At 40.1% G+C, this 21141-nt stretch overlaps 1 protein-coding gene across 7 annotated transcripts in view; it reads right to left on the bottom strand.

The window, feature by feature from the left end:
• FREM1 (FRAS1 related extracellular matrix 1) overlaps window positions 1-21141 on the bottom strand; it is a 172795-nt gene that overhangs the window by 145755 nt on the left and 5899 nt on the right. For all 7 annotated transcript variants that reach the window (XM_036856516.1, XM_036856518.1, XM_036856520.1 and 4 more), the window contains exons 2-5: window positions 11336-11843; window positions 6397-6491; window positions 3380-3681; window positions 1802-1998 (exon numbers count right to left, since the gene is read on the bottom strand). In XM_036856516.1, the coding sequence (XP_036712411.1) occupies window positions 1802-1998; window positions 3380-3681; window positions 6397-6491; window positions 11336-11575 (834 nt within the window). In that variant the 5' untranslated portion in view covers window positions 11576-11843. The remainder of the gene's footprint in view (window positions 1-1801; window positions 1999-3379; window positions 3682-6396; window positions 6492-11335; window positions 11844-21141) is intronic.

Raw genomic sequence — 21141 nt, 5'->3', positions numbered from 1 at the left:
CAGAGGAAAAAGAAGAAAAATCAATGAGGAAGAAAAATGGCTCTAATTTTTTTTTACAGATATAAAAAAGCATTAAAAGAGAAAGGAGTTTCACATCAAAACAAACAGAAGACATGTACTAGTCGTTAAGAGACGTAGAGTTTAGTCTTGACTCAGCCAGGCATGTATAGTCAAGGTTCGCGATTTCTCTGGCTACCACTATAAAATAAGGGGCTTGGGCTAAGCCAGTTATTTCCAAACCTGGCTGATGATCAGTTTTTTCACTAGCAAAATATGTATAGAGGTTATTACGTGTCCAGCTTTGTGCCAAGTGCTTTGTAAGCATTATCTCATTTAATCCTCTCGATAAGAAGTAAGTACTACTATGCCCATTTTAAGATTTTTAAAATGAGGCATAAAGTACAAAGTCACACAGCGAGTTAACATTTGAACCCAGGCAACCTGGGCCCAAAGTCAGGCTCTTAACTGTTAATGTTAGACTCAAATCTATTCTTTCAAAGCTCCCCAAGTGATTTACCTGATCAGTTTGACCAGACTACCTCACAGTTTTTCCAAATCTCAATTATAAAATTCTATAATCCTGTTTACTCATTTCCTTATCATTCCGTGTTTTATTAATTCCTGTGGTAATAATGTTCAATATTTGACTGGGTCTGTTAGGAGAAATCCTAGTGAGAAGTCAGCCTGTGAAAGACAGAGGTCTTCCACAAATGTCATCTCAGATCATCTTAAATCAGCACAAAATCTGAGCTGTTTCAGCAGGTACACAGTCACCCCAGCTTCCCAAATAAACACATTACAGCGTACATGAATTAAGAGAATAGCATGTTGGGCTTCCCTGGTGGCGCAGTGGTTAAGAATCCGCCTGCCAATGGGGACACAGGTTCAAGCCCTGGTCCGGGAAGATCCCACATGCCGCAGAGCAACTAAGCCCGTGCGCCACAACTACTGAGCCTGCGCTCTAGGGCCTGCGAGCCACAACTACTGAGCCCACGTGCCACAACTACTGAAGCCCTCGCGCCTAGAGCCTGTACACCACAACGAAGAGTAGCCCCCGCTCGCCACAACTAGAGTAAAGCCCGCATACAGCAACGAAGACCCAACACAGCCAAAAATAAAATAAATAAATTTATAAAATAAAAAAAAAGAGAAAAGCATGTCAAATCTCTCATATAGGCTGATTTCACTTTCTGTCATCATTTCAATGGGAAGAGATCAAAGGAAAGAAAGGGCAGGAGCATGTAAAAGAGACTGGAAGATGCAGAAAGCCTTTGGGGGGCTGTCTCCTTGACAACCCAGTCCTCCATCTCTAAGTTTGAAAGAGTGAAAATGATATCATCTGCTACAGCTATAAAAGTGGGACTGAGCTCCCCCTCTCTCCCAGATTCCTGTGGCCTTGCAGAGCGGGTGTGTGGACCCTCTGACTTCCTCTAACAGATGAAAAGAGGTTCTAATAAAGGATTAAACGAAGTATCAAAGTGTGGGAGTTACAAACGCAGAAATGGGAAGTTGAAGAATACAGAAGGGAACGGGAGAAGAAAGTTAGCATGTAACCTGACCCAGGTCCTTTCTAAGTTGCTTTAGTGATGATAGAGTTACAAGAGAGCCAGAGAAGGGAAACTATGTACTGATATTACATACAAAAGCTACTGTTTCAAGCACTTACTGGCAGAACAAGTCTGCAGTTCGCTAAGTTGTTCTACCCACAACCATACAGGAACCAGCACGAGCGCCCCCGTGGAACTGGCTTTCTTGCTGTGGATCAGCTGGGGACACAGACACATAACCCCACAGACTCTACCTTGTATATGATTTTACTCCTGCTATCTGTGAGGTCCAGTCGGATGGAGATGTAATCAATGTGCGGAGAAGGAGGACTCAGATGTTGATATCGAAGCCCCGACAGCAAGAACTCCTCACAGCTCACTTTGAGACTTCCTATCTTCTTCAGTCCCAGGGGACATCTGCCACCTGGACACTTCAGTTCTGTTCCCAGTTCTAGAATGTACAGCAGTGAATTAAGAGAGCCACTTGTACATTAATGATTGTACAGTTTAAAAACCCATCCTCCCTCCCATGGGTACTTATTCCCTCTCACTGCCCAAAGACTACTCACGTGTACCCTCCAATCATTCACTGAGTAGGTTGTCATTTTCTTGAAAACCTGTCATTGTCTTTACTGAAAAGGACAGTTGACCAATTGTCCAGTCAGGTTTTCTTAACCACCACAAGTGACCCAGAGAAAAAATATATAAAATGCATTTTCTGGTGCTGGACCATCTCTGACTAATAGGCTCACTGTAGGCCTTCCACTGTCCTGCTCTGGTTTTCCTTCACAGCATCCACTTCCATGGTCCCATCATGCCATCTCTGCTAGAATATTCTACTCACTGAAATTCACTCCCCATACTGCTTGCCACACACTCAAATCCTGCAAACCCTTTCAAGTCAACTTTATCTTTTTACCAAACCTTTCTTATTCAAATATTCATTGACCACCTGAACCAACCTGCTGTCTCCCACTGAAAACCACAGTCATCTCTCCAGTACATAGTCTTTTGTCTCTGTCTGACTGCATTTTTCACTCCTGCACAGTATATGATACTCACAGGCCACTTATTTTTCTAGTGGCCTTTTGCACATTTCCCTGATGTACAAAATGGGTATCCTACTTCCTACCCAGAAGGCTGTGAAGACTAAATGAGATGACTTATTGTGCATGTTTTCAGCTATAAGTTTCTGTCCAAATTCAAGGTATTACTGTGATCATGATTTTCCCTTATATTTTTTGGTCTTCCCACAGTGCCTAGAACACTATTATGCATCTAGGAGGTGCCCAAAATGTGATAATTAAATGAATAACAGAAAGAACGTTACCCATTAACCCTTCCTGCTTTAAACCATGGCTGCTGCCCACCAGCTCTACCTCAAACCTGCTCCAAGTCTAGTAACACTTAGTAAATTCACCAACTACTTTTGCTACCACTGCCATTGCTATCTGCTATTAATAATAACAGCTGACGGTTACTGAGCGCTTGCTATGAGCCAGACACTGTGTTAAGCGCTTTGTGTGTGTGTGTGTGATCTCATTCACTCCCATCTTTATACAACCCTATGGAACAGCCACTATCCTTGCCCATTTTACAGAGACTTAGACGGGTTAAATAACTCGCCTAAAAGCACACAGGGAATAAACAGCAGAGGCAGTTTTCAAGCCCGGGTTTTTCCAATTCCAAAGTCTGCACTCTTAACCACTAACTTGCATTTTTCAACCAGCTACAAATTATATTAAGTAAAACTCTTTGTCATGGTAGAAGATGACCATTTACAGATCTGTCAGTTTTAGTAACATCCAGATAAGTATTAAAACATATCATACGAGACTCAGGGAAAAAACTGTGTGGCTGGTCTCCACGAGGTTCTTCCGGCCGGGGCTCCACCAGAACCAGCTGGCCATGGGCTGGCAGCCGAGTTCCCACAGGGTCCAGCCTGACTGTACACTCCAGACTAGCCGTCCTCTCATAATCAAATCTGAGCAGGTTTTTATCAATGGCCCGGGACAAGCCATAGAATTCAGACACCTCCAGTACATTGTCACTCATACGGATGATGTTACAGTCTGGTTCCAGGAGATAGACCCGCAGGATAAAGGTTTCCGTGAAGGTGTCTGTCTCAGTCAATCTGTGGACAGAACAGAGCAAAGGCAATGTTATTGGTGCCCAGGTACTTCTGATATTGTGTACTAACTTGGCCGGAAGCTTAAAGATTGGCTTTCACACAATCAGTGTATCAGGTAGAGCTTGGATTTTATTTTATACTCTACTCCCAACCTCTCTCTTCTTTTCCCTTCTTCTCCTTACCTTGGTGTCAACTCCTTTTTCTGTAACTTCCCATTCCAATGACCCTTCTTTTAACACCTTCTCTCAAATCCATCATCGATGCTGGTATTTAATGACTGCTATGAGCTCAGAGTCCCATCTCTAGCATGTGTGCAATTTAAGAGTATCCAGCATGTATAATTTATGGATTGACTTTTAATTCAGGAGTGAGGGGGTGAGGGCTCTCTGAAGCATCAAGGCCTTTTTGCTCTTCAGAAATGCCACTACATGAAGAGTCATTTACAGTCTAGTTGGGGTGCTCTGCTCAGCGTTTGGCATATAAAGGGTATTCAGTGATTGTTACCTCCATTCCCTTCATTCCCTTAGCGACTATGTTTTCTGGATACTTACAAAGACTAGCAGATATGGGTTGCCATTCTTTACTGAAGGGAGAAAATTAATGGGTGATGGGTGTGTATCAATAATGCAGCTCCTAACTGATGTGCTTTCATGATGGCCCAGGCAGATACTAAACTCTTTATGAAGAGTATATCATTCAGTCTTCACAGGAATCTATCATAAGTGTTGTTAATCCCATTTTACAGATAAGGAAACTGAGGCACAGGGAGGTCAAGTAGCTTGCCTAAAGGGCTAGAGTCGAGGTAAGAGGGTAATAAAATAAACATGCTCTCTGATTTTCTGCCTCCACCTCCTCTGATCATTCTATTTTAAATCCTCAAGACCAGGGAAATTGACAGGTCCTCTAACTCTGCCCTTCATGTGTGCTCCTCTACCCTCCCCATCCCTTAGAAACTCAAGGAAGAAAGAAGTAGGAACAGCTAGAATTCATTAGCTTTTCCAGCCCTTCCCAGCAAGCTCTTTGAAGCTAATTTGTTTTTTAACTTTAAAGTCTTAGGAAAATCAAACAGCCTTGTATACTGATTGCATAGCTTCCTAAGGAATCCTTTGGTGCCATCGCATTTCCTGAGCACAGCATTTGGTTCACCCCTCTCTTTCGGCACTTGTCATTCTGAATCACAGTTAGCGACCCATCTTTTGCATGAGACCATGAGAACCAGTCTATGTCTCCTCATGTTTTTGTTTCCTATGTCTAGCATGGGCCTAACCTATAGTAGATGATCATAAGTGTTTATAGGATGATTCACTGTGCTACAATACTCTAGGCTCATATTAGTCTAGTACTTAAGGGAAATTCATGATGCCGTATTTTAGCCAAATACTCTTAAAAGCAACAAAAACCAAGTAAAAAACTATATAGGCCTACTCCACCTACACTGAATTCTCAGTTGCTTCTATGAAGTGAGCAATACCATAACCATGAGCTTATATATTTTTTAACATCCTTATTGGAGTATAATTGCTTTACAATGGTGTGTTAGTTTCTGCTCTATAACAAAGTGAATCAGCTATACATATACATATATCCCCATATCCCCTCCCTCTTAAGTCTCCCTCCCACCCTCCCTATCCCACCCCTCTAGGTGGTCACAAAGCACCGAGCTGATCTCCCTGTGCTATGTAATTTTAAATTAACTTTTTATTTAGATATAATTCACATACCCTAAAATTTACCTTTTTAAAGTTTATAATACAGTGGTTTCTAGTATATTCATAAGGTTATACAACCATCAGGCTCCCTAATTCCAGAACATTTTTATGACCTCCCCCATAAAAATCCACACCCATGAGCATTCACTCCCCATTCACCCCTCCCTCAACAGCTGGCAACCGCTAATCCACTTTGTCTTTATGGATTTGCCTTTTCTAGGCATATCATATAAATGAAATTATACAATATGTGACCTTTTGTGTCAGACTTCTTTCACTTAGCATAATGTTTTCAAGGTTCATCCTTATTGTAGCATGTATCAGTACTTCATTCCTTTTTATGGCTGAATAATATTCCATTGTATGGATATACCACATCATGTTTACACATGCAGCAGTTAGATTGTTTCAACTTTTGGGCATTTATGAAACATGCTGCAGTAAACATTTGTGTATAAATTTTTGTGTAAACATATCTTTTATTTTTCTTATGTATATATGTATATTTAGGAGTAGAACGGCTGGGTCATATGGTCACTTTGTCCAACTCTATAATTGATTTTTTGAACCTTTTTAAAATACAATATGTTGAAAAATAGAAGATATTGCACTTCTAATAAATAAGCAGTTGATAATCAAAAAGAATAATTTCATTCACTTTTGGAATATATTTTCCTCCTAATTCTCATTAAAAATTTGTAGTTTATAATCTCCATTTTTCATCATAAGTGGGGAATTGAATGACCAGAGATACCTGTTCAAGAACTCTAAAGGGAAACAGGAGAGGGCTAATAATTTGCCACAGAAATGCCCCAAGGAAGATGATATAAATAAAAGTAACTGGAAGGTTGCTACAATTCTTGCCTCACCCACACAGGTCTCCAGTTCCTACTGCGAATTACTAGTTTGAAATCTAGTAACTCCCATCATGATAATACCTATCCAAAGAAAAAGAAGTACACAGAGTGGTTATCTGCTAAGGAATGAACAATGCTCCTGTGCTGCTTACCTGTAAAGTCTAAGCTTCACTGTGTCTTCATCAAGAATTGGGCAACCGTTGTGAGTATACTTTACTTCATTGGGAAGGAAATGACAGTCAAAGACCTAGTTCACATGAAGAAATGGATACATATCTGTGAGAAAACTGGTACACTTTTTAATTTTTCCAGCAGTAAAGTACTGCCTGAAGAAATTATGGTCTCTTAGCATTGTGTGTGTGTGTATGTGTGTGTGTGTGTGTGTTTTAACCATCACCACCTCTACCCACCCCCATGCCTATGACCATCCGGCTTATATAGCTGTGCTTTGCTTTGAGAATATCTAAATTATGAAAATCCAAGCAGATCAGGCAGATAAATTAAGCAGTGATTATCTCTAAATAATTATTTTTTTCCAGTGTATAGTACATTTAAATATGGTTCCATTTTTCAAAGTGTTATTTACCAACACCATAGCAACTGAGTCAGAGAGGTCTACCTCTGTGTATGTAGAAACAGGCATGCATTACCCCACATACAAACACGCGGTATTAGCTCTGTATTTTTTTATTCTCCTTTTATTGCTTTCTTTTCCAAATAGTGTTTTTATATTTAAAAATGAAGCCACTTACTACAGACACTATTGTGGTCGATCAGAGCCAAACACAACCCACAGATGTTTTTCATTTACTTGCAAAAGACTGCTTTTATTAGTTATGTAATAGCAGAAATGACTGATGAGACAAATAACAATGTCAAGGCAATTTTCTCTATTCAAACAAAATTATAATTAACTGTATCACCTCACTCAGAACTACTAAGGAAATTGCTAATTGTTATATTCTCAGAGTCATCGTTTTTAAAAGAAGAGTTTTCTCTTCCAATCACACCATGACCCTCATTGTGCCCGATCTGACTTGGTAGAGTTCTAAGACATACCCTCGAGGTATTCACATATCATCATTGTTGAGTTCATGCTATTTAGCCTGTACCTTGTTACAGCCTCGAACATTTACAAACAACATAATCCTCCCTGAGAAGACTTTCTCACTAATACAAATGATCTTTTCCTACAGACATCTTTGGTTCCTCTTTTTAATTGACAACAACGAAGGAGATAAAGGAAAGACCTTTCCCATATCATTGACAAATAGTCACTGTAATAAAGAGACAATCTGCTTTGTTAAAAGAAACATCTGTTTTATGTTTCGTAATATGTTTTCCTTTTATAAAAGGTGACAACCATAATTTCATAAATTTACTAACTAAAACAAAGGAGAGCTAAATCCTTTTCTAATTACTGTCTAGCTTTGTTTTTTTTTCCACTTCAACTGTTTTTCAATTACAATTTATAATTAAATTGTCATACATTCCTAACTCATTACTCACTTTAATGACAGCAAACTGGTTCAAACTAGCAATATTTTCTTACTTCTGCATTTCCTATTCAAAAAAGCAAGCTCAGTGCTAAACAGGGGTGCTTTTCCACCCAGGAAATTTCTTGCTTTGGGTCAGGTGTGAGAAGTACTGTGAGTGGGTAAGTCTTGTCCTAAAATATGAGGAAAACATATTGCCATCGACCTTCTCTAATTGACTATCTCGAGAAGGTTATCGAGACAGAAGGTACTCGTGTGCACCAAGTGAAATCCCTTTCCAAATATCCAATAGGAAAATGAACCTGTTGGTCCTAAGACAAACTTCAGTAATGGAATGAAAACACTGATTGAACAGATGTTAAACAAAACATTTTCTGTACAACTCACATGAAACGGTTCATTACACAGCAGGGTGTTGTTATTATAGTCATCTCGCTAGGAATGGGCCCAAATAAGCCTGCTTTCAACTTACTAGTAAGCTCTATTAAAGAGTAATGTTTAGGCTGTGTGTGTGTGTGTGTCTGTGTGTCTGTGTGTCTGTGTGTGTGTGTGTGTGTGTGTCTGTGTGTGCATAATTGGCTTGGCTATGCTTGACTGTGCTTAATTTCAAAAACTCCATAAGAAATAAATTCCTGGGGAGAACTGCATCAACCTGGATGTAGTACAGCTACATATTGCAAAAAAGCAGTTTTCACTTAGGAATTTTGTTTTTGTTGAAATTATCATAATGAAAAAATAGGAAGATCACCAGGTGGTTTGAGAAACAAAGTTTTACGGACATACAGATTTCATGATAATACACAGTTCTCATATTTGACCAAAAGGCAACGAAACTCCACATTTTAATGGACTTCTTTCCACAGAATAACTTTTAGCAGCTATATATCACATATTTACTATAGATGATATAAATCTGTTTGAGATGTCAGATATACCTCTGGATAGACATACACTAAACATTATCTTTTAATCAGCACATTAGGGGACCCTTTGGGGATGTTGGAGCCCTGCCCCTTTGCCTTGCAATGCAGACTTCCCTAAATCAGACAGATATGTTGTTTCTGTTCCACATTGTCTTTCTAGTAATAGATTTTTGCCAGAAAAATCAGAGAAAGTTTGAAAATGAGACAACTTAGAGATCTATCACAACACTTGACCCTTGTGACCAAATAAATGTTTTATCTAGTTCTAGTCACATGGGTCCCTTTTTGCCCTCCAGTGCCTCAGAGCTTGCCACATGGTGAAGACCATTAAAATATCACGGAAAATGATGATATTTTTCATTACTCTCATAGAAAGTGCTATATGAAGCATTTTAGAAGTCATAAAGTTTAGAAGTCATAGGCTATTTGGGATGGGGAGAGGATATCCCCAGAGGCTGGTTTAAGTAACAGGAGATCCTCCCCAAAATGCTTTCTAAGGAGGGAGAATCTGGTGAATAATAGGCCTTTGGTTTTGCATGCTTGGGGCCAGAGCTTAATACAGCTGGACCATAGATTACCCCAGTGTGCTACAAGGAGGAACTTTTCCTCTCTTCTTACCTCACAAAATATATTCAGCCTTACTTCTAAATAAATGTTGAACACATTTTTTTAATATATTGATTGGAAGGGTTACCAAATTATCAGTTTGTCAGTCTTTAGAAGGCATCCACCTTTTTCCATATAGCCCTGGGTCTCTGCTCTATCAGGGATCCCAGACATCTAGGATTAGGGTCCTATTTTGCTGCTCCCCAAAACTCTAAGGATTTGCTTTTGACCCCAGTGCCTGTACTTAGGGCTCCACTGCCTGCTGCTGAGCCTATTCATGTCACCTACTCATCACATTTAGTGCATTGGGGCTCCAGACATGAGCTATCCCAGGCGTCTCCTTTTTCCCTAACTTATAGGTGCCAATCAAACACACTTTCCAGCACAAGTTATGTTGGGAGAAAGTGGGGAGATGTTGCAATTACCACACAGATGGGAATACCAGGGTGACCTGGGGCCATGAGCACATCCTAACATTTTTTAGATGCCCATCTGAAGCTCATTGACTGACAAAAGAAAATCTCACAGGAAACTGGAGGGGGACATTTAGTCACAGTCACATGAGCCATACTCCCAATGTGAGAGCCTGCCACAGCATTCTGATGTGTTTCAGAATCAAACTATAACTGTAAGGGAAGTAAAGGAAATGTCTAGAGATGTCAATTTGAGCAAGCATCTATCTCAGTCTCTTTAGTTCATCTTTATGACATCTAATACCACTTTTGAAGAAGCCGATGGAATATTTTTTTAGCCATATAGAGAGGAAGAACATTAATGCTCACAGTGCAGCAAACAGAAATGCTGTATTTTGCTAGGAGCAGGAGCCACACCCAGCACTGAATATTCTTAAAACTGTTTGCCTTGAGAAGAAAGTTAAACCACAGTAGGAACAAGTAATAAGACCGGAAGCAATTTTCTACTGTGTATAGAGATAAGCTCTTTAAGCAAATGTATGATAATACAGACTTTCCTAAACCCAACGAATTAGAGGCTAACTCCACCCTACAAAAGGATTGAGCACAGAACACCCTTAAATGACAAGGTCTCCATGGTTGTGATTAAAGGGAAGAAAAATTTTATGAAGACATTTTTGAAGAACAATGAATATTTAAAATGAAGTGTCTTCATATCTCTTTTCCAGATCTCTTCCCTTACTCAAGGGAATGTTCAAGGGATGGTAATAGATAAAAATGTCTTGGCGTTTAACTTTTGCTATTCTGCAGTCACAAATGTGTCCTAAAGATGTCCTGAAACCCTGATATCTTATCCAAAGGCACTCTGGCCATGGGTGAGATAATGTGGGGGCAGGAATAGTCCCATAAAGGCTGACCATATCACACCACACAGGAGACTGCCCACTCCAACACGTTTTCATTCTCTCTCCCTCTCATTTACTTCTCTCTCTCTCTCTCTCTCTCCCCCAGCTCTGTTTTTGTCTCTCTCTCCCCTAAGATTCTCATAGAGTGGCGATGTACCTAAAATAAGAAATACGTGATTCCCTTATTATGCCTTTTCCTGGATGATTAGCTGTTTTATAAGGTCAAAGAGCTGGTAATATTTACACAAGTTTTCGTCAATAAGAGAGAATAAATTGTAAAGACTTGTCAGTTTGGTGCATTACTAATTTAAAAAATGCATCCATCCATATCTGTTCGAACCGGCCTTCCTCCAAAGGGGTTGACATAAATAGGAGTAACTCTTGTTGTTTTCAAGGCTGTAATCCACAGTCAGCCAAGAACATTCAAAAAACAGGTTTGACCAATCTCAAATCATTACCCTGTACACCTGAAACTAATGTTATATGTCATTATACCTCAAAAAAAATTTTTTTAACAGGTTTCACCTTGCATAGAAAAAACAGGGCAATATTATGCCCGCTAACTGCAGCTCCACCATTTCAAATTTGAACATCTTACAACACTCACCTCTGGTGGCTTGAAGGAAGAGCTTTATCTCTCTCTCTCTCTCTCTCTCTTTCTCTCTCTCTCCCCCCGCCCCCTCCCTAACATTCTCACACACTCTCATTCATACACACTAGTAAATAGCATATCTCGGATATGACCTACCTGTGGAGTGAGTTTCCCAACCCTCTGGGTTATTGGCTCATTCATCACAACTTCCACTTTGCAGGCATCTTTCTCTTTGGGGATGGCGAACTTCAGGTCATCCTGAGACAGGAAGGCGGAGCTGCCCTTCATCACCCTGACCCCTCGGTTAACACGGATGAGGGAGGGGCTGGCCCAGCCTGGGAGCAGCCTCAGCAGCAGCAGCAGGGCACTGAGCCCACCCCAGCTTAGACAGCTCATGCCGACAGGGGCCAACTCGTTTCCATCCACCAGTGCAATCCCTTCCACAAAGGAGGGCTTCTGTGCTTTCTCCGGGGGTGTCAGCTCATAGTCCAAGGGGCAGGGCAATGGGTCCCGACAATGTGCCCCAAGATCTTAACACGTCCCTTTCATTTCAAACTCAGACAAGGAGGTCTTTCAGGCAGTCCCAGAGCTTTTAATAAAACTCGCTGATCACTCCTGACAACGCCCGGCAAGATTAATGTGCCTCCCAAGTGCTTTTTTAATCCTGCAAATGGGACGAGGAGTTGGAGGAAAGTGAGAGAGAAACCAAAAGGTTTATGTGGCTTATTCAAAAGACCCCCACCGACAAAGGAATCTTTCAACCAGCCTGTAATTTCAGCTAAATTAAAAACAAATAAACTAACTTGACCTCCAGGGGCATCTGAAAGGCAATGCAGCCATTTCATTCCCCGGCGGTAACTCCTGCTTCCGGACTCAACGGGGTTCCCAACCGGGACGTCAGTTGTGTGGTCCGACAGGAGGCAGCTCGCCTCACGGCCAAGGGCAGCGTTTGCTCCTCTGCGTTCAGAGGAAGTTGCTGAACTCTTTGCTTTTGTTTTCTCACTTGATAAATGAGGACTGCAACCTCATTTGTGCAAGAGAGCTGATAGAATTTCTTGCCCACTGTTTGAAAACATGATTAGTTCTAAATCAGTGCTACCCACTTAAAAAAAAAAAAAAAGGCTTAATAATTTGTCACATGGGCACAATTTTGACTTTGCTGGGCAATGAAGACACCTAAGAAACGCTTGAGTGGAAATTGGAGAAAAGATATTTTTTCTAAGTGAACATTTGGGGTTTCGTTTAGGTGTAACAAGGACTAGGAATCCAGTAACGTAGCTTCAACGTACACAGCTAATGACATGGCAGATGTGCATGCATTTATACATCATCTACAATGCTAATTACATAGAAGGTATAGAATTTGCACAAGTGCAGTCTTTTTTTCTATTTTAACCACTTAGAATTTCATGATTATTTCTCTGTGTCCTATAAGAACAGAAATGATTTTATCCAAATTGCAAGGTATTGAAATATATCTTTAATCCCAAGATATGATTAGGTGAACCAATCATATCCACAATTAGTTATCCATGATAAACCATAATGGTGGTTTATTATGCCCATTGGAAGGTCTTGCATTTTCATGATTTTAATGATTTCTGCACATGGATCCTGAAATGTTTGTCAGAAGGTGTAGACAAAAATGCCACTATTGCCCACCTCTAATATATTAAGGGAAGGCTCATTCTCTTGTCCCTGTTTGAAACCTTTCACATTTGAGACAGTGCGCGACATGTCACCTAACACCTGGGGGCGGGCGGGTGCACACTTCACAAAGCAGCCTGTTTTTTATGGTGTCGGTCCCCAAATAAAACTGTCCCGTCCTCCCACTGACCATGTTGCCCACACTCAGGCTGAATTAGGTTGGCTTGTTTGGGCAAGAATGCAAACCTGCTTGTTGAACTTTCACAACTGGTTTCCATTCACCTTTGGCATCTAAGATCATTCAAAAAAGCAGCGCTTTCACAAAGAAGAGAAGCAACAGGGCGAGTAGGCATCACCCAAAACTGAGAGATAAGAGAAAAAACTTGGCTTTCTGAGATTTTAAATGAATTAAATTAACCCATAAAGGCTGCAAGGACTCTATACTCTCAGGCATTCTTCTCATCTCCCTTCTTCTCCTTTGCTGCTTCTTCCTAGAATCCCTGACTTTTTTCATGTTGGGGAGCCTAGGGTCCAGTCCTGGGACCTGTTTTTTGTCTACCTTCGCTCCCTAGCGACCTCGTTCTTCCTTTTTTTTCATGGATTTATCTTTATGCTTCTTTCCCTCTTGTTACCCAGATTGAGGAGGCTGCCCTGAACATAAAAAAGAGAGCCACACCTCAGGCTAGCAGAGCTGTGAGCCAGAAGGAGCCCGCGTGTTTGGGACATTTGCAAAGTGAAGTCACCACACCAGCCCACTCTGCCAGAATTTTACATGGCAGAGAATGTAAACTTCTTTCCTGTTTAACCTACTGTTAAACAGGAAAGACGGCATTTTTGTCTACACCTTCTGACAAATATTTCAGTATCCATGTGCAGAAATCATTAAAATCATGAAAATGCAAGACCTTCCAATGGGCATAATAAACCAGCGTAACTTTACACTGTTAATAACCACCTTATTCTTCAAGATTTTCTGTTAATTTTGTTTAGTCACAAATCAGGTAAATATTTTAACTTCTTTCCTACAGCATATGGGGAAATAGCTCATTCTCTAATTATAGCATAGTAAGTCCTTAATGAGCAGATAAGGTCAAAGACCAAGATTCTAATGTTCATCTACCAGGAAGAGACAAGAGAGAAAGAAAAGGAAATCTATTTCTGTGGCTCCCCGTGCCACAGTGATATGGGAAGGGAAGACCTGAATCTGAAGAGCTGGATTCTAACCCTGGTTTTTCTGAACATCTGTTTCCTCTTTCAAAAATGGGGCCATCCGTCTTGCCTGTTCCAGTTCCCCTGTGAGGCCAGATGAAACAGTCCATGTGGAAATATTTTCTTAATTACAAAGCCCCGTATAAATGTAATGTTATTATTACAAAATATGTCAAAGGAATAAGGGAGTAAAGCCTGTCTCGAGAAAAACAGAATGGCAGGACCTGGTCCTGGATGAAGGGGGCAGAATTAGGTTCAGTAAAAGTCAAATAAAGTGTGTTTTAATGACATTCAAAATTTCTCTTTTTCTTCCTCACAGTCTTAAAACAGGAGGTCGAAGTAAGAAACTGAACGCTAATTTTCAGAAACAACCTGAAGCAACACTGCTGGGAGGTAAAGAGTGCAAGAGTAACAATTTCTAAGCTCAAAATCAAACAAAACTCAGCCTTCCGTCAACTGGGCTACCAAATTAGGTGCCATAAAGATCAGAAAGTGTATGCTTTATTTGTGTTTTATTTACATTCTAATTTTGTGCTTGCATTTTCCTCTTGGGGTTAGGAAATGCCAAGTATGGAATATTTCCATGGAAAATATTGCTCTGATTTTTCATTTGAAGAAGGTGGCAGTGGAGGAGAAAGAGAAAAGGATTTGGATGAACAGAGAGGGAAAAGGCAAAACAAAAAAACAAAACCCACACAGAACAATAGCAATGGAAATCAGGATTCTAAGTCAAACAAGATTTCAGATGATGATGGATTTTTTATCTCCACTAAAGAAGATGACAGAATTGTCTTGTTTCTGGTACAAAATTACAATGTCCAGAGGCAGCCAACGTTTACTTGACAACACCCTAGTGGGAAACCTAACACATCTTGAGAACTCTGTTTGCTTAATCCCAACATAGGGCCAAGTCAGATCCTCAGACTCCAGCTGTCTGTAGCTTGCTCTCATCACTGATGTGGGCAGCCAGAGCGTCAGCAGAATCAGGGGGAGCTTTGGAAGGGGAAGTAGAAAGGTGGCCAGATTCTACAAGGGAGCTTGTAAACCAACTGCCTTTTAGCCACATGGGACTTAATTTGATGCTGCAATAGAAACAAATCCTGTCTGCTTGCTTGTGTGATTCAGCTGCTTCTCAGCATTTCACAATCCTCGCGTCATCCTGCAAATCAGTTATGCTCTTACAGGCCATTTCCCACCCTTGCCTTTTTTCTTCATGTGGAAATCAATGTATTCAAAGGATATCTCTACAAGCCAACAAAAATGTGAAAAGATGTTTTGGAAAGTGGAAAACCATCCTGCTCTGAGTTCTTCCTTATAAAACTTCAAAAAGTTTTCTTTCTTAGTAAATTTCTTTCTTTCTTAGTAAATTCCTGAACAGAAGAAAATGATTCAGTAACATTTCATCTGGTAGAGCTGAGCTGGTTTTTATTTCATAATTACACGTTCAGTTTAACCACAGGAGGATGTATTCTTCATGCTGATATAAACATGGTACTCCTGTCATTTATCTTAGGTAATCTGTGCACAACAGGAAAAGCAGGACCCCAGCTGTCCTCCCAGGCTCTTTCTGCAATGGAACTTCTTGATGGTCAATGTTAATGATGTGCCCTGAAGAGAATCATATTTACTATTGTTCCTCTGTGGAATTTTACAATGGAAGCTACATGACACAAGAGAAGCACCTTCCCCATCCTGCGCCCAGCACAGTTATCAAGATATCAATAATCAGACTTCCCTGGTGGCGCAGTGGTTAAGAATCCACCCGCCAATGCAGGAGACACAGGTTCAAGCCCTGGTCCGGGAAGACCCCACATGCCGCGGAGCAACTAAGCCTTTGCACCACAACTACTGAAGCCCACGTGCCTAGAGCCCGCGAGCCACAACTACTGAAGCTCGCGCACCTAAAGCCCGTGCTCCGCAACAAGAGAAGCCACCGCAATGAGAAGCCCGCGCACCGCAGCAAGAGTAGTCCCCGCTCGCCGCAACTAAAGAAAGCCCACGCATAGCAACAAAGACCCAATGCAGCCAAAAATAAATTAATTAATTAATTTAAAAAAACAAAAGATATCAATAATCTATCATAGCCTTTTGCTGGCTTGCTTTGCTATTTGCAGAACTCCTACTGGTCTGATACTCTTCTCAGCACTCCAGGTAGTTATTACCAATCAACTAAAGATGACGTAAACAACGGAACATGTTATCTTCCCTGTGCTTGAAGCTATTACCTCATGACTCACAGCTTCAGATCCTACAAGTACCCTATAGTCTTTAAGAAAGAAAATAAACTAATAGAGAAGTGGCATTTTGAGTAAAAAAATAGCCAACTCAGGATCAACCCATTCCCACCCACTCAAACATAGAGAGATTTTGATATCCTTGACTAGACTGGTAAGGAAGCCAGTGAAGATTTTCTGACTTGTATTCTACATTAAAATCTTTAAAATACCAGTCAGAAGAAACATAGAAGCCACCATGGGATTACTTATAATGAATTTTTTAAATCATCATGATTTTCACTCAAATTGATTTCCAAGATAATTCATATGAATCAAATGTAAAAGTTTCAAGCATAAACTCATAACTGAATATAATTATCCATAGAATAACTGAAATGATTCTGAATCATATGTGACATAAATTGATTCACCCAAGAGCAATGAACTGGAAATCAGGAGAACTGTCCCACAAGGGAACAACTAACTGTCTAAACTCAGAGAAAGTGGTTCTCTTCTTTGTGTAGTAGTTGAGGAAATTAAGACTTAGATTTTACCAAGGACTTCAGATCCACTGCCTCCTCTGACTTTCCTTCCCTGAGAGAGACAGAGAAGTCTAATTGCACCTTGTTATAAGCAACAAGGAGTCAGTCTAAGGCTGGCCCAAGGTCACAGCCGGAGGCAGCAGAGCCTGGGAGAAGCAGGTCTCTGGCACCCTGGGGAAGGGCTCTGTCCTCCTCTGTGCCGACAGTCTCACTGCAAAAGCAGCCCTGGGAGAGGGCAAATACAAAGCAGGTTCTTCTCTTTCAAGAAGCTCATCACCTCTTATGGAGCTTTAATTGTTCAATGCCCCCCACAGGGGTGGAGAATCCATGGCGATCTTACCCAACGCAGGATTTCCGGAGTGAATTCTCTCTGGTAGGGAGAATAGAATCGTGGAGAAGAAAAAAATAGCTTGCGACTTCTAAGATTGATTTTCCTTAACAATTTATAGTACAGTTGTTCCTCAGTATCCACAGGGGTTGGTTCCAGTAACCCCCCAACCCTCCACAGATACCAAACGCCACGATGATGCTCAAGTCCTTTATATAAAGTGGCGAAGTGTTTACGTATAACCTATGAACATCTTCCCACACACTTTAAATCATCTCGAGATTACTTATAATACCTAATACAATGTAAATGCTATGTAACTCGTTGTAAATACAATGTAAATGCTGTGTAAATAGTTGCCAGGCAAATTCAAGTTTTGCTTTTTGGAACTTTCTGGAATTTTTTTTTCAAATATTTTCAATCCATAGTTGGCTGAATCCACGGATGTAGAATGCACAGATATGGAAGGCTGACTGTATCTTCCTTTTCTCATTTTTTGTCTACTAGTACTTTTTACTTACTGTATACAGGTACTGGACTATATTCTTTATATATTTGTTTTCATTTATTTCTCACAACAAACCTATAAAGCCGTTTCTATTATTATTCTGATTTTATAAACAGTGACTTAAGGAAGTGACATCATAATCATAATAAAAAACGAACATTTATTAAGTGCTTACTATGGATTAGGTGTTGTTCAAAGGACTTTACATACATTATCTTGTTTAATTCCTATAATGGTTTTAGGAAGTAGACAGTGATTTTACAGATTTGGAAAATGAGGTACAAAGAGGTTTACGTTACTTGCCTCAAGTCATCAGCTTGACTCCAGAGTCTTATAACCCATATTTGCCGACCCCAGGACCTGTGCACTTAACTGCTATATTATACCACTTTGCATTACAACAAAATCATATACTCTTTGCAATTCCTTCACTATCCCTGGAGTCTTTTTCCTACAGTATGCAAACCCTTAACAACTTCCTTTATGGTCCCAGACAGCAACTGATGGCTGTTGCAGGAGTTAAAATTTCATTGGAGGCGGTCTTCCCTAGTGGCTCAGTGGTTAAGAATCCACCTGCCAATGCAGGGGACATGGGTTCGATCCCTGTTCTGGGAAGATCCCACATGCTGTGGAGCAACAAAGCCCGTGAGCCACAAATACTGAGCCTACTCTCTAGAGCCCACAAGCCACAACTACTGAACCCACGTGCCACAACTACTGAAGCCCACGTGCCTAGAGCCCATGCTCCACAGCAAGAGAAGCCACAATGAGAAGCCCACGCACCGCAGCAAGAGTAGTCCCCGCTCGCCGCAACTACAGAAAACCTGCACACAGCAACAAAGACCCAATGCAGCCAAAAATACATAAATAAAATAAATTATTAAAAAAAAATATTTCAGTGGAGGCAATGTTCTCTCAAGGAAGTAGCTGTTACTTTAAGAACATATAATTAATGCAGATACCTTGCCTACCAGCATCTGAGTGTTCCAACTCTTTACACTACAAGCACTGTTTAAAGGCCTCAAGGCAAACAGGCCACTTCAAAATTCCAGTCTATTAAATTAATAAAATACATGTTGATTTTGTTTATAACATTCTGCTTCCTTCACTCTGCAACTTTTTCTAAAATGTAATCTAAATCACAGATGTGTGGTTTACGAGAAAACTCAGAAATCAACTAGTCCATATCCTTCATCTATTTACCTGTTTTTTCTGAAAATAACTTCCTTTTATGTGTATAAAAGAAATGCATGCTCATTAACTAAAGGATAAAAATATAAAAACATAAAGAAAAGGAAAAAATAACACTTTCCCGACACCCAAAGAAAATGCCCTTCGGTTTTCATAAGTATGTATATGTATCTACAGTTTTTAAACTTAATTAGAACCACACTACAAAAAGAGTAGTGTACCATTCTTTTCCAGTTACATAACATTCTATTCTAACCATTTTCCGTATTATTAAACATTCCTTGTGATCTTACTTTTCATCTGTGCACTACATGCTCTACATGGATTTCTAGAGTCATTCCATTGTTGTGCTGAACTAGTTACTATGTCAATAGATTGTGATGAAAAATCCTTCATTAAATTAGCTTATTTTTCTCGTTATTTCCTTTTGATAGTCTTTTGGAAGTGGAATCATAAGATCAAAGGGTATAAAACTTATTTTGAGGCTCTTGATATTCATGCTACTTGGAAAGATGGTACTAGTTTACACCTTAATTTTCACTCTGTGGAGAGAAAGTGTCCCTCAGGCTGTACCATCAAGGGCAAGATTGCAAAGATGAATCTTTGACTACCACACAAACTCATTAGAAGGTCTCCTTTCCTAGATTTTTCAACACTTCAATGTCTATCTGGCTGATAAAGGCCACATTTTGCAAACTGTGTTTTTCAAAATGCACATGTTGGAGACATTAAAAAGTTTTCCACATAAGTCTTCTATATCCAAATATATGTGAAGCACAGAATGCCAAAATCTTTTAAAGATTTACAATGTAATATGAGCTTACTAAAGGCTCTAAGAATTCCTGCAGAAAGAAACCTTTAAGCCCAAAGTTTGCAAACTTATAGAAAACCATTTTTTAAATAAAGAACCCAGAAAGTTCAAAGGTAGTCCTGCTTGAGGAAGTTTCTCTGTCACCTCATCCTGAAGCCAAGCTCTAAATCCAGAGTGCACTATAAACTGATTTTTTTTTAACATCTATAAAGCAGAAACTAAACTGATTTTTAAATGTGGGTTTATGTGGCTACAGGTTTTATTCTATTTTCTTTTGCTGCAGTAATGTCTAGAGAATTTGGAAGATCAGCTAACTAACTCCAGGAGGAGGCCTTGATGTGCTGGTATGGTGTTATAGGCTGAATTTTGTTCCCCCAAAATTCATATATTGAATTCCTAACCCCCAGTACCTCAGAATGTGACTATATTTAGAGATAGAGTCTGTAAGGAGGAAAATTAAAATTAAAATGAGGTCATTAGGGTGGGCACATCTAAGCACATTGTTATTGTGACTATTAACTACTAATCCTCATCAAACATTTTCTTTTCCCCTTTCCCATTATATACCTCGTCTTGACCAACTATCCTATCTCCTTAAAACGCTCTCTCTACCCACTCCTTCACCAGCCTTGTTATTTCCTAAAAGGAGCCTTGATTTTGATTGCCACCAGTCCACTGAAATAGCTGTCTCAAAGGCTGCCAGTGACCTCCTAATTGTTACAGCAAATTGAACTTTTCTCCAACAATCCTCTCTGATCTCTATAGCGCCCAACAATGCGCTACACCCACACTTTCTGCACAATTTCTTCTCTCCTAGTTTATGGACTCAGTATACTCCCCACTTCTCCTTCTACCTCACCAATGCCTCTTTCTCTTTTATCTTCTCTTCCTTTTCTTTCCACCTTGTTTTCTCCTCTCTTGGTCACATTGTATCATTGAAAATACCATATTTTTAAAAAATCTGACCTCAACTGGCTTCTCACTACGTATCCACTCCCATGGTCTTTGGCCATCACCTCTAGGCTTATGTAGCCCCAACCACAGCCCTCCCTCTCCCGTAACCTCAGTTACACATTCACGGTGACCTGCTTGACACTTCCCACCTGTAAGCCCCTGCTCATGTCTGCCCCCTGCCTGGAATGTCTTTGCTTCCATCCTTATTAAAATCTTTCTCACATATCAATGCCTTGTGAAATGCCTCCTACAAGATGCCCTAAGACCTGATCATTCCATTTGGTTTCTGCTATTGCAGAAAAGTCACATTTTACTTAAACCCATCATGGGGCATTTATCATATCCTACATGATGGTGTGACTATGTGTTTTGAAGGCAGGAGGACAGACCTGTCTGTTGCAGGTGATACGCATTCAACACATGTAACAATAAATGAAATCAGCAATGATGGTTGAACTGTGCTTTTAGCATTCTTGTCAAAACAAGACTATCAACACACATTAACATCTTTGAGCTCTTCTCATTTATACCTGGACATTTCTGTGAGTAACATCTT

Source organism: Balaenoptera musculus, chromosome 6, assembly GCF_009873245.2.
Source record: "Balaenoptera musculus isolate JJ_BM4_2016_0621 chromosome 6, mBalMus1.pri.v3, whole genome shotgun sequence".
Classification (NCBI taxonomy): domain Eukaryota; kingdom Metazoa; phylum Chordata; class Mammalia; order Artiodactyla; family Balaenopteridae; genus Balaenoptera; species Balaenoptera musculus.
The sequence above is the reverse complement of the archived record's forward strand: the minus strand, read 5'-3'. Positions and strand labels throughout refer to the sequence as shown.